The sequence below is a fragment of the Alnus glutinosa genome, chromosome 4 (assembly GCF_958979055.1).
Source record: "Alnus glutinosa chromosome 4, dhAlnGlut1.1, whole genome shotgun sequence".
NCBI classification, from domain to species: domain Eukaryota; kingdom Viridiplantae; phylum Streptophyta; class Magnoliopsida; order Fagales; family Betulaceae; genus Alnus; species Alnus glutinosa.
The window spans coordinates 31,951,737-31,969,884 of NC_084889.1; the positions used below are offsets into that span (position 1 = coordinate 31,951,737).

Genomic DNA, 18,148 nt, shown 5'->3' on the forward strand with positions numbered 1-18,148 from the left:
ATATTTGGTTAATATTGTAATATTCTCTATTTAAGGTGAATTGTAATCAAATCACCATGATTTGATTACCATATTAGTTTTTACTCTAAACCCTATAAATAGGGACCTTTGTATTGTAGTCAATCAAGTTAATAAGAGCACAATGCAGCCCTTTGGACTTTATCCTGTGGACGTAGGTCATAGACCGAACCACATAAAATCTCTCTATTTTCTCTCTCATGCTTTCGCTATTCTCTTTCTTTATATTCATACACAAATCTCAACATTTATATTACATGATATTGCACATTTAAAATACACATATATATTATATTACATACACATGATTGAGTTGTTGTTTGTCTTACATCAAAATAATTATGACATAATTTACATCTTTCAAGTAGTAGACAATTTTCTACATTTATTTAGTAAGAGTATTCTCAACATTTGTTATGTACTTACATTATAGCTGCATTGTATTGGATACACCATTCTCTTTCAACCTAACTTGGGCTCCTCAAGTTCAATATGCAATCCTTTGCTTACGCATTCAAATTATCATGCAAACAGAACTCGCCTTCGATATTCTCCAATAGCCCATATCGGAAAAATGTTTCGATATGATGAGTAGTTTAGTGTACAGTTTCGCATAAATACTCCAGTGATTTCCTATTGCCAATAACCATTGATTACACTATGCTTGAAAAAAATAAATTAATAGGTAAAAAATTATTTTAATAAAAAGAAAAGGAAAAAATAAATAGCCCAACTCAAAGACACTCTTAAATTGATGAAGTTTTCTTCGGAATTGGATTCGAAGAAATTCCTCTAAACCAATCTATTAAACAAACATTTGTTCTTAGAGATAGTGACAGAGCATGGGATTCCCACATGCATTTTTTAAAATCCATGTAGAAATCATGTACTCTAAGAACACATATTGGATTCTAGATTGACATGAATTACCTGTAGATTGACATGAATTACCTGTTGAGGGAAGTCACCATCTTCCATCTGTGAATTGATCAATACTCTTACTCCACGATGAATTGGTGTTGGATCTATCTCGGCCTAAAGTCGTAAAAAACTCAGAATCAGTATATGGGTATGTTTGTACTTCCTAAAATTTGACACAGTTCTTCAGACTTTCTTGAATGTATTTGTGTAAATCTTAATTTTTCTATTCATATATATGCATGAAGACTTCTTTAGTGATAATTCTTCTTTCTCTAATGCATTTCATTCTTTGGTCCTCAGCAACAATGCTATGTTTTAGTACAGTGCAAATAGTTGAAGAGAAAAGGATGCACCGACCTGCCCAGCATCAATGAGGGATAACAAGGCCCATGCAGTTTGGACCAAATTTGCACGGTTGCCTTCTATATTCGTCCACACCTGTTTTGTAAAGAAAAAAAATTGAATTCTTTCGTTTCATTTTCCTTTCTTCTTTTTTCTTTTTTTCTCTCTTTTTTTTTCATGTGGTTTGGTAGTATATATTCATTGGACAGAGATTCTTAGCAATTTTGATGCCCAGATTGTTAATAATTTGGACAATAAATATAAGAAAGCCCTTATGGGACCTACATGTTTGAATAGGTCTTAGACAACCTACCTCTTGTTCAGATCAGAGAATTTCATAAAGGCTCTCTTACATTTAATGTTCGAACCAAATTAGTGGTGATTCGGATCCAAATTCAAATTGAAACGAACTGTTCCATACCTTGTTTTGGCTTGATAGGTAACTTTCTCCCCATCCACCATTAGGTAGCTCCTTTGATAGCAAAAATTCACAAGCTTTGCGCAACGCGGGACAATTTTTGTAGTTTCTTCCACATGCTGCCAATGCCCCTACGGCAAACCATGTACCATAGGTGTAGCAAATCCCCCAATGACCATACCTGTAAAAATGATTTTTTTTTTTTTTTTCTTTCCCCTTCAATATTACTAAAGTATGCTAAAATATTAATTAAATAATAAATTCACCATTTCCAATAGGCTTAAGTTTTTAGGACAATTGGTGATTTAATATGATATCAAAATAAAGGTCCCGAGTTCAAACTTTTTCAAAACGTAAATTTGATCTCCTACAGTTATACTAGAATGTTGTTATATATAAAGCAGTATTCTTCAAGAATTATGTGTGAAAAAAAAAAAAAAACATTTTACCATGATCCATTAGTTTCTTGCACGTCTTCAATGTATTGAATTCCTCTAGAAATGCTACTGTCAATCTCGGTCCTCCGGTGCCTGGGATAAAACTTCCTAAAGAGTGCCAGACCTTGAATTGCAGATGAAGTGCACTCTACATACCTATAAGATGACACATCCTTGTTCTTAAGAAGCATATATGAGCAATACTATGGTAAATGTTGTTGTGGTGAAGATGTCTTACTCTCGCTCAATAAGGGTATCTTCAAAGAACTCCGTGGGGTTGAACTTCTGCGAAAATAGATACAAAAATCATGTTAACGAGTGCGGAATAAATATACCAATTTTTATCATAAGTATGAACAGACTTATCAAGCTTTGACAAGTTACCTCCAACCATTCATATGCTCTTTGAGGCTCCCATGCTGGGAAACCACCATTGCTACTCTGTAGTGGCAATTGAAAGAAAGTCAACTATTCATGTGAAGCATTTGGAAAAGCTTAAATATATTGAAGTTACAGAAGTGAAGTGGATTATTTAGCCAGAAAACTAGGCAGCTAGATTCGAGGTAACTTGTTTTATTTTATTATATTTCCATTCAATCATATTAACTATTAAAATTAAATTTTATTCAGCTCATAAAAATATTAATATAAAATAACAAAAACAAATTTGCTGAAAAATTATGTTTAATTAAAATATACACATATTGACTAACAATGATCATATATTTTTATATAATCTACATATAATCTATGAAGGTGAGAGAAATAGAGAGAGACGGCAAAGAGGAGTTGCGGAGGAAAAGCACGTTTGAGAATAGAAGGTCTTTGGGGTAGGATTGAGATCCAGTGCAATTACATACTCATATTGCCTGCAGTTTGGGCAAGCAATTGTAAGAGAGCTCTTATAGGGTCCACCTGTCCGAGCAGATGTTCGGGCAGGTAGACTGCATAAGAGGCCCTTTCACAAGTGCTTGCCCAGGGGCGTAAGAGAGCGGCAAATAATGATTTATGTAGATGAAAAGTGTAAACCATTTTACGCCACATAAAGTTTATTTTTCTTGGTCACCTAAATAACCTTTTTCCAAAAAATATATTATGACGAAAAAAACAGGCATTAATTGCTAACTGAGTCAAAAATAATTTGTAAGGTTGAATTTTTACTTGCAGTGAAAGGATGACATTCACAGCATCATAAAACCGCTTTGTCTCCATTTTTTCTCCGACAAGGTCCGGAGGCATTTGTGAGAACAAGATTGCAACCTGGAAAATAAAAGGTTTTGCTAAATGTCAGATTCTCTTTAGAAACAAACCTCAAAAATGTGTTCTAATGGTCATGTAGTTTGATTACCTTCAACCCTTCAGCGGTGCAGTCAGAGACTTGCCAGCCATGGTCCTGCATCGAGAATGTCCATGCTCCTTTGCTTATGTGTCGGTACATAGCTTTAAAGTCCCCAGAAGGGTTTTCTAAGACCTACAAAATAACATGATTAAGTTAAAGCATCATCTTTGATAAAACAATCTAAGCAGTATATGACATATACTCTGACCTGTGAAGCCTTTACAAATTCATGTGCTTTACGAAGTGTTGGCCAATACTCTTCGTTTAGATTACAAGAGAGAATTGCTTGAATAGCAAAACCCGCATCCCACATCTGACAACCGAAACTCTGCATCGATCAGATAAACCAGGTATCATTTAGTACATTTCCAAAATAAAATATTTGATTTTAAATGGACCACGATTTTGCAGGCTTGACTTTTGGGTAAATGCTACGAGTATATGTGACTGCATTAATATGCAAACATGTTTCTGGATGTGATAATTATGATTTGTTCTGGTTCAACAAAAGACCAGTAACTGAAAAAGGCCAGGGGTGATCATATATATAACCTGAATTTTTAAGCCATCTTCAGCAACCCAATAGTTGTCTGGAATCCTGCCTAGATGAAGCTTGTATGCCTCCCCATTTGGATCTTCAGCCCAACAAGCAATCAAACATAATACCTGTAATACAACTAAGCTTGACAATTCAGTTCATTGATGACAAATCAAATACTTTGATATGTATTCCTTCATTTTGATTGTATATGCAAAACTACAACACTAGTTATTGACCTTTTCAACGCTTCCAATGCAAAGGTATTTGCTGTTCTCATCCTCATAATGTACATGACCAATTGCAGCTTTTAATGCTTTCTCTCTCAACATTGAAAAAGGCCAATGCGTCAGGACAGGCTCCACTACATGGTGAAGAAATCCCCATAGCATATCTTGTATGAGTGGATGCGGATAGTAGAGATCCTCCTAAATTAACAACTTGGGTGAGTTCTATATATGTATGCATTAATGTCACCAGGAATCTTTATAATTGTTTGTGTAATTAAAATATGTATGGTGATAATGATACACATTTTGCAAAAACTTTATCAAGATTAATTGCTGATCATAAGGAGGATGTGACATAGAGGTTTCTAATAAAAAAAAAAATGAAGAAGGATTAAGATTCAACTAACCTTTGCAATTGTATTCCGGGCTTTATTCCAGTTAATTTGATGATAAGGCTCGTTATATAACTCTTGTCTTATTGATTGAATCAATCCAGTGATTGGACCAACAAACCTCTTCCCATATAAATAAGACATTGGCATGTAAACCAAGCGACAATAGCATAACATTTTACCTGCATTTCATGTAATGAACACCTTGAGTATCAGATATATGCACTAAGGCTAACTCTTTGATAATTGTTTTAGTACTATTTACATCTTATGAAATGTGCTTTCCAGCAAAAAGAAGTGAGTGAAAAAAACCTGGATGCATGGGGAAGATTTTAGGAAGGAGCCAGAACTCTGGGGGCAATGGATTGCAGCCTGCCCACTCATACACTCCCAGTACCTACACATGAGACGAGACATTTTTGAGTTCTCACTTGACAAACAAACTGAAATGAAATACTGATTTTAATTTCCATTTATGGGATGTGAATCTGTCCTTATAATTTGAAGTGCTAGCCAGATGAAACCAACATAATTAAGTTAATGGTTTCAAATGGTTATACCGTGACCCAAAACTTTCCCCATGAAGGAATAGCCGTTAAACCACCATGGTCAAGGATCCATTTGCGGCCTCTAGCCATAGCCCCATCTTCATCATTTTCAGGTTCCTCTCCAAGTATTCTCAAGGCAATGTAGCTCAAAGCTGACCCAAACATTGTGCTGTGACCCTCTATATGGAACCCCCAACCTCCGTCTTCGTTCTGCATGTCCAACAAATACACAAGTTTATAAAATTAGCACACTTTTTAGTTTTCTAGGACTTTACACAAAAACTTATATTTAGGAAAAAAGTTAAATAACGATAATTATACCTGATGATTATACAAGTATCGAATAATTTCCTTCTGGTGTGCTGGTGAAAAAATTGCATTGAGACCTCCAGTGATGTATAATGCCATTACCTACATATCATAATAATATGAAATTAAGCTAGATTTAACAAACAAATCACTTGGTTGATTTATTTATCCATTCCAATATAGCTAGACATAAATCCCAAAATATATGCATGTGCATGTGTATTTGAGGTTATTTTGGAATAATTAAAAAAATTATTTGGCCATTTTTTTCCTTATTCTTTTTTATTTTTTTGTTGGCAAGGAATATCAATATGTTATGGATCAAAATTTTTCCTCCAAACATGAACCAAATGCATGTGAGAATCAAGATGTGTAACAGTTAATGTATGCATTTTTATATCTGAGTGAAAGAAAAATAAAATACAGAATAAACATGCGTTTTTGTATAATGGTGAGAAAAATACATACAAAGGGTTGGAGGAAAAACAAGGGGCCAGCAGATTCAGCTGGCCAGTGGCCATCGTGAGCTTGAATGGAGGAGTAAAAGCTTAGTGCTCTCCTCAGTGTAGTAATCACTGCTTCTTCTGTTATCACCTCTGTTTCTTTCACTTTCACTGGTGGTGGAATTGGTGGACATGGGTTCTCATTCCTAAGCTGTGAGTTTTCAATATCAAACAAAGAAATATGTCCAAATGAAAATCAAGTTAAGTCCTCGCAATTAAAATTTTCTAAATTCTAACACAAATCGCAACCATATGGTCATATTGCATTTTGTTGGTTAATAACATGGTTTGAGCTTGGCCTGATAATAAAATTATTCTAATAATTGATACCGCGGTCAATATCTAAATGTCAACATAAAAGCATTAGTACTGTTAAGGGTACTATAAATTTACTATAAAAAGTTTCTTATAAATTGATGTGATAATCTATGTAACACTTATTATACTAGCTGCTAAATAATTAAATTTTTCTGTCAAATTTGACTTGTTAATTTAATTAATTAGTGGCTGACATGATTGTGGTCGATATCTAAATGTCTGTATAAAAATATGAGTACTATTAATACCCAAGGGCACTACAGTTTTATTACATGTTTTTACCACTTGTCAAAACTCATGTGCTACTAGAACCTTGCCACGTCATCTCTGTGAGATATTTGTAGGATACAAATGTATTTTTTAGAAGAGATATGATATGTTTACAAATTCTATATAACTCTAATAACTTTTTCTACATCTAGGTCCTATATATTCATTGATTTAAAATCTAGCATTACTCATAAGAATAACATATATTTATCATTTCAAAAGAAAATATAAATGAGTGTTGTTAAGAGTGCTAGAGTTTTGACCATAAGTTCATTGTAAACTAACTTGACACTTATCACATCAATCACTAAAATGTAGATGTTCACGTGATAGTCTAAATGACACATCACATTTACAAGCTCAATGATATTTTTAAAAGTCACACAATTTTTAAAGGGATACAAAAGTGACAAAAGTTATCTAACACTTATTTTTATAAAATATAAAAATAAAAATTGTATCCTCAAACATTTCCAGTTATAGGTTTCAATATATATATAGATGGCAAAAATGAATATGAATCTCCTAGGAAATTAAATGACTCCCGACAAAATGTAGAAAATGAAAGGACAATCTTTTTCTTCGATAAAGCCAAATAATAATGAGTATATTTTCCAATATAGACGTGGTGGGAATTCCCATTAGTACTCTTATTGACCATCATATTCTTTCATCAGCATTTGATAAATGGCAAAAGGGTATTGGAAATAAAATTGAGAAAATTAAACTCCAAAACAAATGGTTGCCGTGAGTGTTCCACCATACTAGTGGGGTTAGAACGGATTTGTTTAAGATGCTAAATAAATAAATAAATAATGGTGATAAATTTACTTATACTTCTTAATCTTTCATCACTTATGATAAAATGCATTTAAACTTTAAAAATTGTCAATTTAAGGTATCCATTTTTTAAATTCCAACCCTCAGTTAGAATTATCTGTTAAATTTTGTCAAAATTTCAAAAATACCCCTCATTTTTTAAAAGAGAAAAAAAAAATTGTTAGGATTTAGGTATTAGTCAGAATTTAATTGAATTTGCAAAAATAAAAATGCTTAAAACCTTGAAAATTTTTATAATTTTTTTTAAAGTAAACACAATGGCATTTTAGAAATTTTGTTAGGATTTAAAAGAAAATTCCAACGAACGATTGAAATTGAAAAAAATTAAAAGATTGATATCTTAAATTGATCTTTTTTAAAGTTTGAGTACATTTTTTTTTAAAAGCGATGAAAGATCAAAATTATAAGTGAAACTTTTCCAAAAACAATTACAGTAGTTTTTTTAATAGTTTAGATTTTCATTTTTATTTTTTTTATGAGAAAAAAAGAGAGAAAATTAAATTAAATTTGGCCTCTATAACTCTAATACGTGGGGAAGTGAAAGAATATGAGCAGTCACTTTCTAGATTTATTTATTTACTATTTTTATTTTTGAGTTAGGCAGGGAATAAATTATAGACAGACAGCAGAACAAGATCAGTAGGAAAAAGCAAACAAAAGGACAGCAAGGGTAAGAACCAACATAAATACAGCAAGAACATGGCAGCCGCAGCAGATGAACTTTGTTTTGATAATATGTTAAGATAAATGTTATTATAGCATATTAATATCTTATTTTTATTTCATTATATTAACGTGGTAGGGTGTAGTAGATCTTACTTAATCTTTTTAACTTTGTTTTAATAATTTATGAAGGAGATTATTGACGCAAGTCACGCAATCGATAATTTGGTGGATATTTACTTCAACTCTTCAAGGATGAGATCGATGTGTAATTTTCCGTAATAAATAAAAGTGAAAAATGGCGTTAGTGTAGGTCTTGAGGTTTTATTGGGTGCGGCTCCCATTACCATTAGTGCTCTGACCTCAATCAGTCACATCTGACCTACTTCGGGGTCTGTAGCTTGAGGCGGCCAAGTCCGGCCAGATGCTGATAGCTGGATATGCATGTGAATGCAGAATGCCGGGAGTTGATAATTGATTTTTATTTTGTCGGTTTTTCCCACTAAATTAACAACTATATGCAAGGGTGAAAATATAGATACAAATGCATTTATCACATTTTGGTATTTGCATACGCATGAGTATTGTGATTATTATTCATAATTCGCATGTAAGATAACGAGGGCTTTAAATTATTATCTAAATCTATATGCTAGAATAAATAATGCGGTTGTTATTATATAAAGGCTTAGAGATTTTATTTATTACATAATTTATGATTATCAATCATAGATTGTCATTGTTCATAGAGTAATCAAGATGGATTACTCAACAAAAAAAAAAAAAAAAAAAAAATTTAAATGTAATGAAATATGACTTTAATATAATAGTTAAAAAAACTTAATATAACTTAAATGTTATAAACTTGCCAAATTCTAAACAACTTCGTTTTAGTAAATTTAATTAAATATATATTATAAATAAAGAAAATATGGACACAATTATTAACTGCACCAAAATACTTTGAAATTATTATATACATCTACATATACAATTAATAAATTTTGATAATCACATTCACATATACGAATGGAAAATAGGTTCATATAGCAGATACATGATGTTCTTACCTACCCGTATTTTAACACTGCTATTTTGGCTTCATCCACTAGCACTTCCAAATAGTGATCGAAACTGATTTATATATCTTTGATAAACTTATATATATATATATGAGCAGTCGGCTAGCTACTTAGCTAGCTATAATTTTCGTAGACGACAATATATATATATATATATATATATATATCAGCAGTCGGCTAGCTAGCTATCATTTTTGTAGACGACAATTTACTGTTATCACTGATGTCTTGTCGCTATTTTGTTTAAAACAAAAAATAATTTTTTTTTATTTGCAAGTTAAAACAAAAATAATCAGGTACAAAATACAAATTCTGTAAAATCCCAAGGCTGAAGGGTATCCTTTTGTACAGTAAGTACGTACGTACACTCCAGATAGCTTCTAGGCTTCTCCTCTCATTCATGCTGTCGATATATAATACTATATATATTCTTGGCGCGCAACTTAATTTCTATAAAAATATGAACCACATCATTCCCATCTTATAATATTAATTAGCCAATTAGATTTATTATTTAAGAAATGGTGATAATTTATTATAGTAACAAAACAGACGTTTTGAGTCGTAATTAAATTTTTTATGCGTTAAGTTTCACTTAAATTTTTTTAAAAAAAAAAAAAAAAATTAATCATGTACAAAAAAAATTATTAATTAAAAAGTTAAATTCGTCTTTTTTTTTTCTTATTATTTGTGTTAACTTAAACAAGATATAAGTCTTATCAAAAAAAAAAAGATATAAGTGATAGATTTAACGTAATCTCAATAACATGGAAGACAGAAGAAAACAGGGAGACATGTAAAAAAGGGCAACGTACGACCCACTTTCATCCTTAGTCTTATCAACTTTCTCTTATTTTGAACAAAGAGAACAGTGCCATCTTCATTACTCTGCCTGTGCAAATTGATGGATTGACTGATCATAGTCGAAGCCATAAATGTCCAAAATCATGCTTCCCATAGAAACCACATGACTACATGAGAAAGAAGATATATATATATATATATATATATATATATATACACATAATTACTCTTCCTGTGCAAATTGATGGTTTGACTGATCATATCATATATAGTCGAAGCCATAAATGTGTCCAATATCATGCTTCCCAAAGAAACTACATAAGAAAGAAGATACACACACACATATATATATATATATATATATATATATATATATATATATATATATATATAGAGAGAGAGAGAGAGAGAGGGGCATGTAAATGTACCTGCATCCTCATGAAAAGATCAGCGCTTTGTTTTGTCCGAAACCGATTATTCGTGAATTCTTGACGGGCCTTTTCAACTTGAGCACGCTCTTCGGGAGTGCCGGCATCAGGGTCGAATTCCCAATGTTGTCGCCCGATGAAATTGTTTCCGCTCACGAGCCCCGGCCCTCCTTCCGCTATCTTCAACTTCCACATCCTCTATATACACATTCACACAATATATATGATTTTCAAGTATATATATGAAGCGACTAGGTAGAAATTATGCAGCAAACACTATAACATGCATGCAAAAAGAAGTTAGCCATGCGTTCGCCGACGAAATGGCCAGAGGCATCGGCTAGATGAAAATAAAGAGATTGATAATTTCTTGAATACCTTGAAAGTTTTTGAGAGGAATATAAATTCTTAGGGAGCAAGAGAGTAGCACGTCTAGAGAAGATTGCTCGATCTCCTCCTATATATAAGCAGAGACAGGGAGAGAGAGAGAGAGAGAGAGAGAGAGATCGGGTGGTAGGTAAATAGGTTTGCTGGGTGTTAACAGCAAACCTCAAACTATAATTGCCTTTATTTTAAAAATCTCTTGTTGACTTACATATTAAGTAAAGTACAATTTTGAAACTTAAATCAAGCGTGATCTTTTGCATGTAAAAAATTAATCGACCTTCTAATGTATTTTTTCAAAACATTATTTTATTATTATTATTTTATACCCACCTAACCTGATCGTTCACTTTCCTGCATGTTTGCTCATCTGACATTCATTTGTTAAATTATTTTAGAGTAGAATTATTTTCAATAATTAATTTAATGAACTAATTATTTTATAATAAATGCCAGTTTTACATACATGATTTTTTTTTTTAACGAAAAATTTGAGTATTTCATTAATCAAAGATCACGAGTATAAAGTTATGAAAAATCATAACCACATATTATGAGGTTACATAGTCATGATAGATAGAAACAAAATTCTTATAATAAAGTGATATATATGACTTCCATCATCTGCTAACCCATGTACAAAAATAATTAAAGAGCAGACATACTCCAAAGAGACTAGATCTAAGACAATGGTAGCTAAATATCCTAAAATTTATTTCAATCGGCCGTGAGAGATAACCTATCATACCAAACTATCCAAGCTTTGAGAGATAATTCATTATACCTAACTAACCTTCATCTCATATATAGATCGTCTATGAGGGCAGATCTAAAGAGAAGAAAACTCTTATTCGAAGCAAAAACATAACTAGCAAATAGCAGCAGTTGCCAAGGATGAACGGCACAACACGAAAGCAGATGGACGAATGCATAGTAGAGAGGCCAAAATGACTGATCTAGTTAGAGAACACATACAAACAAAAGAAAAAAAACCAAAATGGGAGGAGACCGAGAGAGTAAGAGCAGTGAATAAAAAGGGAAATAGAGAGGAGGAGGAAGCGAATCTGCTCACATACACGATTATTATTAATTTTTCTTATCAACTTTTCTATTGGCAACTTGGGAAAAAAAATAATAAAAAATAGTGCTAAAGCTAGTGAAAGAATCAAAGGGAGGCCGATCGAGTACGTACTAGCATTAATTTTTGTTTATTGTAAACCTAATTTTTTTCTAGGATGTTGGCGTCAAGTAATTAATATCACATTCCTAAAGTCCACACTTCACAAGGACGACTAAAAAAAAAAAAAAAAACACAAGTGGGTGCATGTGATGTAATTAGTACATATAAGCACTAAACAAGAACTGTCTAAGGAAACCCGCCCGAAACACAATATAAAGTCGATATATAGTTGTCGATTATAAAAGGTTATTTTTTTACAATTTACTTATTATTCTTATAATTGACTGGCTTATATATAGATATATGTATGTATATTATGCATATGTAATTAAGTGTATGTTGGATTTAAAAGGAAATCCGTTTGTGATGGTTTTTTTTAAAAAAAAAAAAAAAAAAGAAAGAAAGAAAAGAAAAAAATTACAACAATCATCATTGGACCTTTTTTTTTTCTAAATAATAATAAAATAATAAAATAATAATTTTATTATATAAAGGTGGAATTTCACCTACCCCTCTAAACTACAACGGCCTTTTCCATATACCCCAAACTTAAAAAATTTGGGGGATATTGAAATGTTGGTATATATATTTGCAATTTCAATGTCCGATGTATATATCATCCCCTCCGTGATTGAAGAAGCAAAAATGACTAAAATAACCTTATTTATAAATTAAAAATTAAAAAAAGGAAAACTATGTAGGAAAAATAAAAAAGAAAAAATGATGGAAAAAACATCCGCGATCGATTGTGATAATCGTTTTGACATCTAATTAGATTGAGTTTTTTTTTTTTTTCTTTTTTTAATTAATAAGCTGTTCAAAATGTCGGTATAAAATGACATAGGTGGTTCATTATTATAACTAAAGAGTGTAGAGCCTCTTAATGTTTATATTCAACACCAATCAGGTCAGCCAAAGGGATTGAAAAACAACCCCAATATGTTTGGTGATCAGCCATAGTGCTCATCAAATTTGATGAGCATGGTAACAATTCACCAAATTTTGAACTAAAGTAACTAATTGAATACAACAATATTTTTATCCAAATTTACATTCGGGCTGGCCAAAATGCCATTTGTCTAGCCGGGTATATATGAATGCATCACAAATGAGTAAGGTTAGGGACCATATATTTTATTTTTTTAAAGTTGACGTGGCTTTTAAAATTACAATTAGATAAAACAATTCATTACAAATCTAATGATAATTTTAAGAGCCATATCAATTTTTTTTTTTTTTTTTTTAAAAAAAAAAAAAAAAAAAAAAAAAAAAAACCATACTCCTTAGCGTTAATTTCTCTTCGCAAATATATATATATATATATATATATTTTTGAAATAAAGATACTGAAGTAGCAAACGTTTCAAATTGAGGTATCTAAGTGTCCAAACGTCTCACTTAAGGGTACTCCGTTATGATTTATTGTTAAATCATGCAAAAAATTCCAAAATACCCCTTGTATTTTTATTTTTTTAAAAAAAAAATTATAAAATTTTTCAAATATTCATGAATGGGTATTTTTACAAATTCTGTTAAATTTTGACCAACACTTAGATCCTAACATTTTTTTTCATTTTTCTTTCCCTAAAAAATTAGAGGGTATTTTGGGTACTCGTTAGGATTTAACAACAAATCCTAACGGAATACCCTTAACTGAGACATTTGAAAACTTAAATATTCTAATTTGATATGTTTACTAATTCAATACCCTTATCTTAAAACGGCGTATAAATCGATACCATTTTTTGAAGTTATCCCTTTAAAAAATTATTAATATTGAATTTGTGGAGTGCATGTAAATTCTTCATATATATATATATATAAAAAAAGCTTAATAGTCAAGCATTCTGCCTCATTTTTTCATTCTTTGGGATATCACGGTTTTGTTTGAAGTCCATCAAATTACAGCTAGTGCTGCACATGCATGTAACACATTTAGCACTTGTGGTAAAAATAAATAAATAAATAAATAAAGAACTTAATAGTCAAGCATTCGGCCTCATTTTTTCATTCTTTACAGTGGCGGAGCCAGGATTTTAGATCGGGGGGTAAGATTAAAAATTAAAGTTGAACACAATTTGATTAAAAATATTAAAAAAATATTACTAACGAAACAAATAAATAATTTAACAAAAATTTTTTATAACTTAAAATATATAAATGTAACTTATACTTTATTTTGTCACGCTTATCCTCCACGAGTTTTTATATTTTAAATTTGCTAAATCTAGTTTGACACGAAAGCCCAATGAAATGTTGCTCTCCATAATTTCAAGTAACTACAATTATATATTTTATACAATTAAAATATATATAAAGAACTAATTTAAAACAATTTACATTTAAAACTTAATTGGAAAATTTATTATTATTTAATAATAAAATTAAAAATAAATCAGTACATAAATCTCACTACATACCTAAAACTATTCAATAAATAGAAAAAAAAAAAAAAAAAAAAAAAAAAAAAAAAAAGCTATTTTTTGTCATTTAAGATATTTGATGGGTTGGTAATTTTTTTGAAGGAATAGAAATATTGTTTTTTTTTTTTTTAACAAAAATAGAAGTATTGTTGACTTGTTGTCTTTTTCCATTGAATAATTATTATTTTTTTTAAAAAAAAAAAAAAGTTTTGGATGTGTGATGGAGTAAATTTTTTTTTTGTTTACTTACGAGTTCTAGATACTAGAATTTAGATAGGTTCCCAACTCCCAAGTATGTCATTTAAACACGCCAGCTTTTAATCATGCCACGTCGCCAACACAACATCACTTTTAAAAGTAAAAAACTTAAAACGCAACAGGTCCCAAAGCAACAATACGCCAACGACCCAACACGTTTGGTTAAAAAAAGTTAATGAAACGGTGCGTTATGTTCATCTTCCTTCTTGGAAGAGTCAAATATTAACCTAAAAGTTTCATAAACTTAAAAATAAAAAATGGTGAAAGTTTGAAGACCGAATCTCAGCCCTCCTAATCTTGGAAATGCTTTGCCCACATAATGTAGATGCCCCTGGCAAGTGGTTGAGAGCGGGCAACTAAGGTATTGGGAAAAAATTTGCTAGAGATATGGAAAAATTTTAAGGGTGGAGAGGGGATATATATCATGCATGGTTTTGTTTGAAGTCTTGGATGAGATTGATCTCCATAACTGGCTTCTTGTGTGTATATCGTTTGTACGTAGTCAATACTCAATAGCATCAAGATTAGATGTTTTCGATCTGATTTTATCGATCAATGGCCACGTATATGCATGAGAACTACAGTGTAGAGGAAGCTAGCAAATTAGGGTTATACTTTTATAGTACGCACAATATATAATTAAACAACATTGAATAAAGACTCTCTATTTGTATGACGCTTCATCTTCAAGTTTGAAGTTAATTACCGAACATATTTCTTGCGTATTTCTAAGAAGATATATATCTACTGGATGGTGACGGCCGAGGGTAGCTGCGATTTCTATCTGTATTATAATAAAGTAATGTTATTTAGTAAATTGTTATATAATTTGATAATGTGGCAATAAAATTTAGCTCTTAGATTAATACTTCTAAAAAAATGAATTAATGGCTGAATTGTTATGGTACACATCTTGATCTTATGATAGTTGTATAACAGTCTACTACATATCAGTAAAAAAAAATGAATTAATGGCTGATTTTATTGTTATGACATCTTAATCGTATCATAGTTGTTATTAAATAGCATTAATACTGATGTAGGATGAGATCGAAAAGAATATTTAGTCTTTCAAATTATTATTAATGAAAATAAATGTTTTGTTTCATATGTGATTTTTCTTTTCTTTTGATGGTAAGTCTACCAAAGTCAGTGGAACTCTAATTCAACCCTTTTTATTGTTATTTTTGTGAGATTTTAAATTAACAAAAGAATTATCTTTATTTTATGCGATTCTTTATCTATTTTGTGAAAATTTCCTTACGTCTATACGTCAATTATTGTTTCCCAAAGAGTCAAAGACAATCTTTGGTTGCTTTAGTGGAAATTAATCCAGATGTATATACACATAATCACTTACAAATTTTGGAGTGAGAAGGCCCAACCCTCTAGTTCGTTCGTGATCATACAATCAAATATATGATAATGTTATTGAGTAGATTGTTATACGATTGTCATATAACTTAATGATATGACAATAAAAATAATCATTGGATTAACACTTTCTTTTTCTTTTTTTTTTTTAAAAACGACTTTTACTATCATTTTATCTTAATTGTATGACAATTATATAACAGTTTACTAAATGAGAATTGATAAGAAGATTGGTCATCAAAAAATTCAGCCACAGTCATATTATCAGATTAGGAAAATCATCGGACGTCTATTAATGGGGCCATGATTAAGATTTAGAAGGCTATTTGGCTCACTATTTAAGGCATTATAGGATGATTACATGCATAACAATGTTCAGCCGCGCGCATGCATGGGAAACATGAGTACATGATTTTGACAAGCTTTTTTAACTTTTTTTAATTTCTTGAGCTATTCCGACGTGTTTCTTATAAAGATGACTCTCGTATCAAATCATTCATTGAAGATTCCTATTACGATTTTACTAGGGTTAATCTCTGGTATATAAAGTTAATATATTGTAGTTTATTTTATCAAGTAAAATATGTATTTTTATTTTTTTAAAATTTTTTAGTTTGGAGTGATATTTAACTTGATCATAGCTTCTTCAATCCTAAAAATAGATCTCTATTTTTTAAATCTTGTGATTCATGATTGTTATTTGGTTTCCTATAATGGTTTTTCGGTGATAATTTGTTGATGATGATGGAGAATAGGGCAGTAATTATATTGTTAGATATGAGAGGTTTTTTTTTTTTTTTTGTTATTATTATTATTATTTTGTAGAGATGAGTTTTTAATTAAAATGAATAAAATATTCTAAAATTTATCATTTTAATAAAATAGAGAAAAAAAATTTAGATAAGCTGTTGGAGTAAAATCTTGAAAGGTGGTTAGCTAAGTTAGCAAAAGTGTATTTTAGTTAGCCATTTTGCATAAAAATTTATATAAAACATTGTAAGTGCTCTAAGCCTTCTCAAACAATTACACTACATAGGAATATCGTGTGTGTGTGTGTGTATATACACTAGAGCGTTTGTCACGATTCAGGAAAAAGTAATAGGCACATCTGTGCTATCATCCTAAAATGATTAGTCAATATAGAGCTTTCTTAAAATTCCTTATAAAGTCAAATTTCATCTAGTAACTAGGCAATGTGAGATTTAACACCCATGAGTATCTTTATAAATCACACATTCTATGTGGGCTACTTATCTTTCTAAGATAGGACTGGGGTGTTACAATTTTACATGAGAATTGCTATAAACTATATTTTTATTCCACAATACCAACGTACGTGGCAGGTGGCAGGCTCAGTGGCTCAACCACTCCCAATTTCTTTTTGTTTTTTGTTTTTGTTTTTGTTTTTTTTTTTTTAGAAAAAAATTCTCCGAAGCTGTACGTATAACCAGTCAAAAAAAAAAAAAATGAATCTTGTTACTTGAGCACCATGGCATGGGAAGTATCAAATTAATTAAGGACTTAATTTGTCTATTTTGGTAGAGTTCTAGTCTTAGGTAATTAGTAACATCATAATCTAATCAAGATCTAGTCGAAATTCCTAATCACTGTTATTGAGAACGCTTGAAGGTTTTGCCTTATCTTCCAAAGTCTTTAATTTTCTAAATTCTTTTGACTTTCCATCTTTAAGGCCCCACCTTATCTTCCAAACTCATTCATTTTGTAGATTTTTTTTTTTTTTTTGGCTTTAAATCTTTATGGTCCCACTAATATCTTTCCGTATTTCTTAGTTTTATTGTTTTTTTGTTTTTGGGCCAAGAAAAGATAATTGGTTTCATTAAATTACAAGTTACTAAAAGTTTAAAGCTTATAAAAAATAGGGAAGATGGGAAGTCATGATCAATAACATATATATAGTTTGAACTCAAAATTACTATTATGACATCATATCAAATCACTAATTATTCTAAAAATTTAAATTTATAAAAAAAATTAATATTTTAACATATTTTGATGAAGACCCGGAAATCAACCGATTTGATCACCTGCATGATTCATGCATGGGAACAAACACGTACAGTTGTTTAATTTGTAGGGAGAAGGCTATATCAACAACCCTCCAAATTAGT

General features: G+C 30.7%; 1 protein-coding gene across 2 annotated transcripts; it reads right to left on the minus strand.

The window, feature by feature from the left end:
* Window positions 1-281: 281 nt before the first annotated feature.
* Window positions 282-10,930, minus strand: LOC133865752 (lupeol synthase). 2 transcript variants are annotated; one of them, XM_062302215.1, is made up of 19 exons: window positions 10,779-10,930; window positions 10,401-10,598; window positions 5,961-6,146; window positions 5,505-5,594; window positions 5,196-5,393; window positions 4,948-5,032; window positions 4,651-4,817; window positions 4,253-4,441; window positions 4,028-4,141; window positions 3,684-3,803; window positions 3,485-3,607; window positions 3,298-3,396; window positions 2,521-2,577; window positions 2,375-2,421; window positions 2,149-2,292; window positions 1,703-1,880; window positions 1,297-1,377; window positions 970-1,053; window positions 282-651 (listed from the first exon to the last, which is right to left on the minus strand). In XM_062302215.1, exons 2-19 carry the CDS (start codon window positions 10,593-10,595, stop codon window positions 541-543), a joined length of 2,268 nt encoding a protein of 755 aa, XP_062158199.1. In that variant the 5' UTR covers window positions 10,596-10,598; window positions 10,779-10,930; the 3' UTR covers window positions 282-540. The 2 variants fall into 2 exon arrangements, with proteins under 2 accessions (XP_062158199.1, XP_062158200.1); XM_062302216.1 differs by having other exon boundaries at window positions 10,401-10,595; window positions 10,779-10,876.
* Window positions 10,931-18,148: the final 7,218 nt, after the last annotated feature.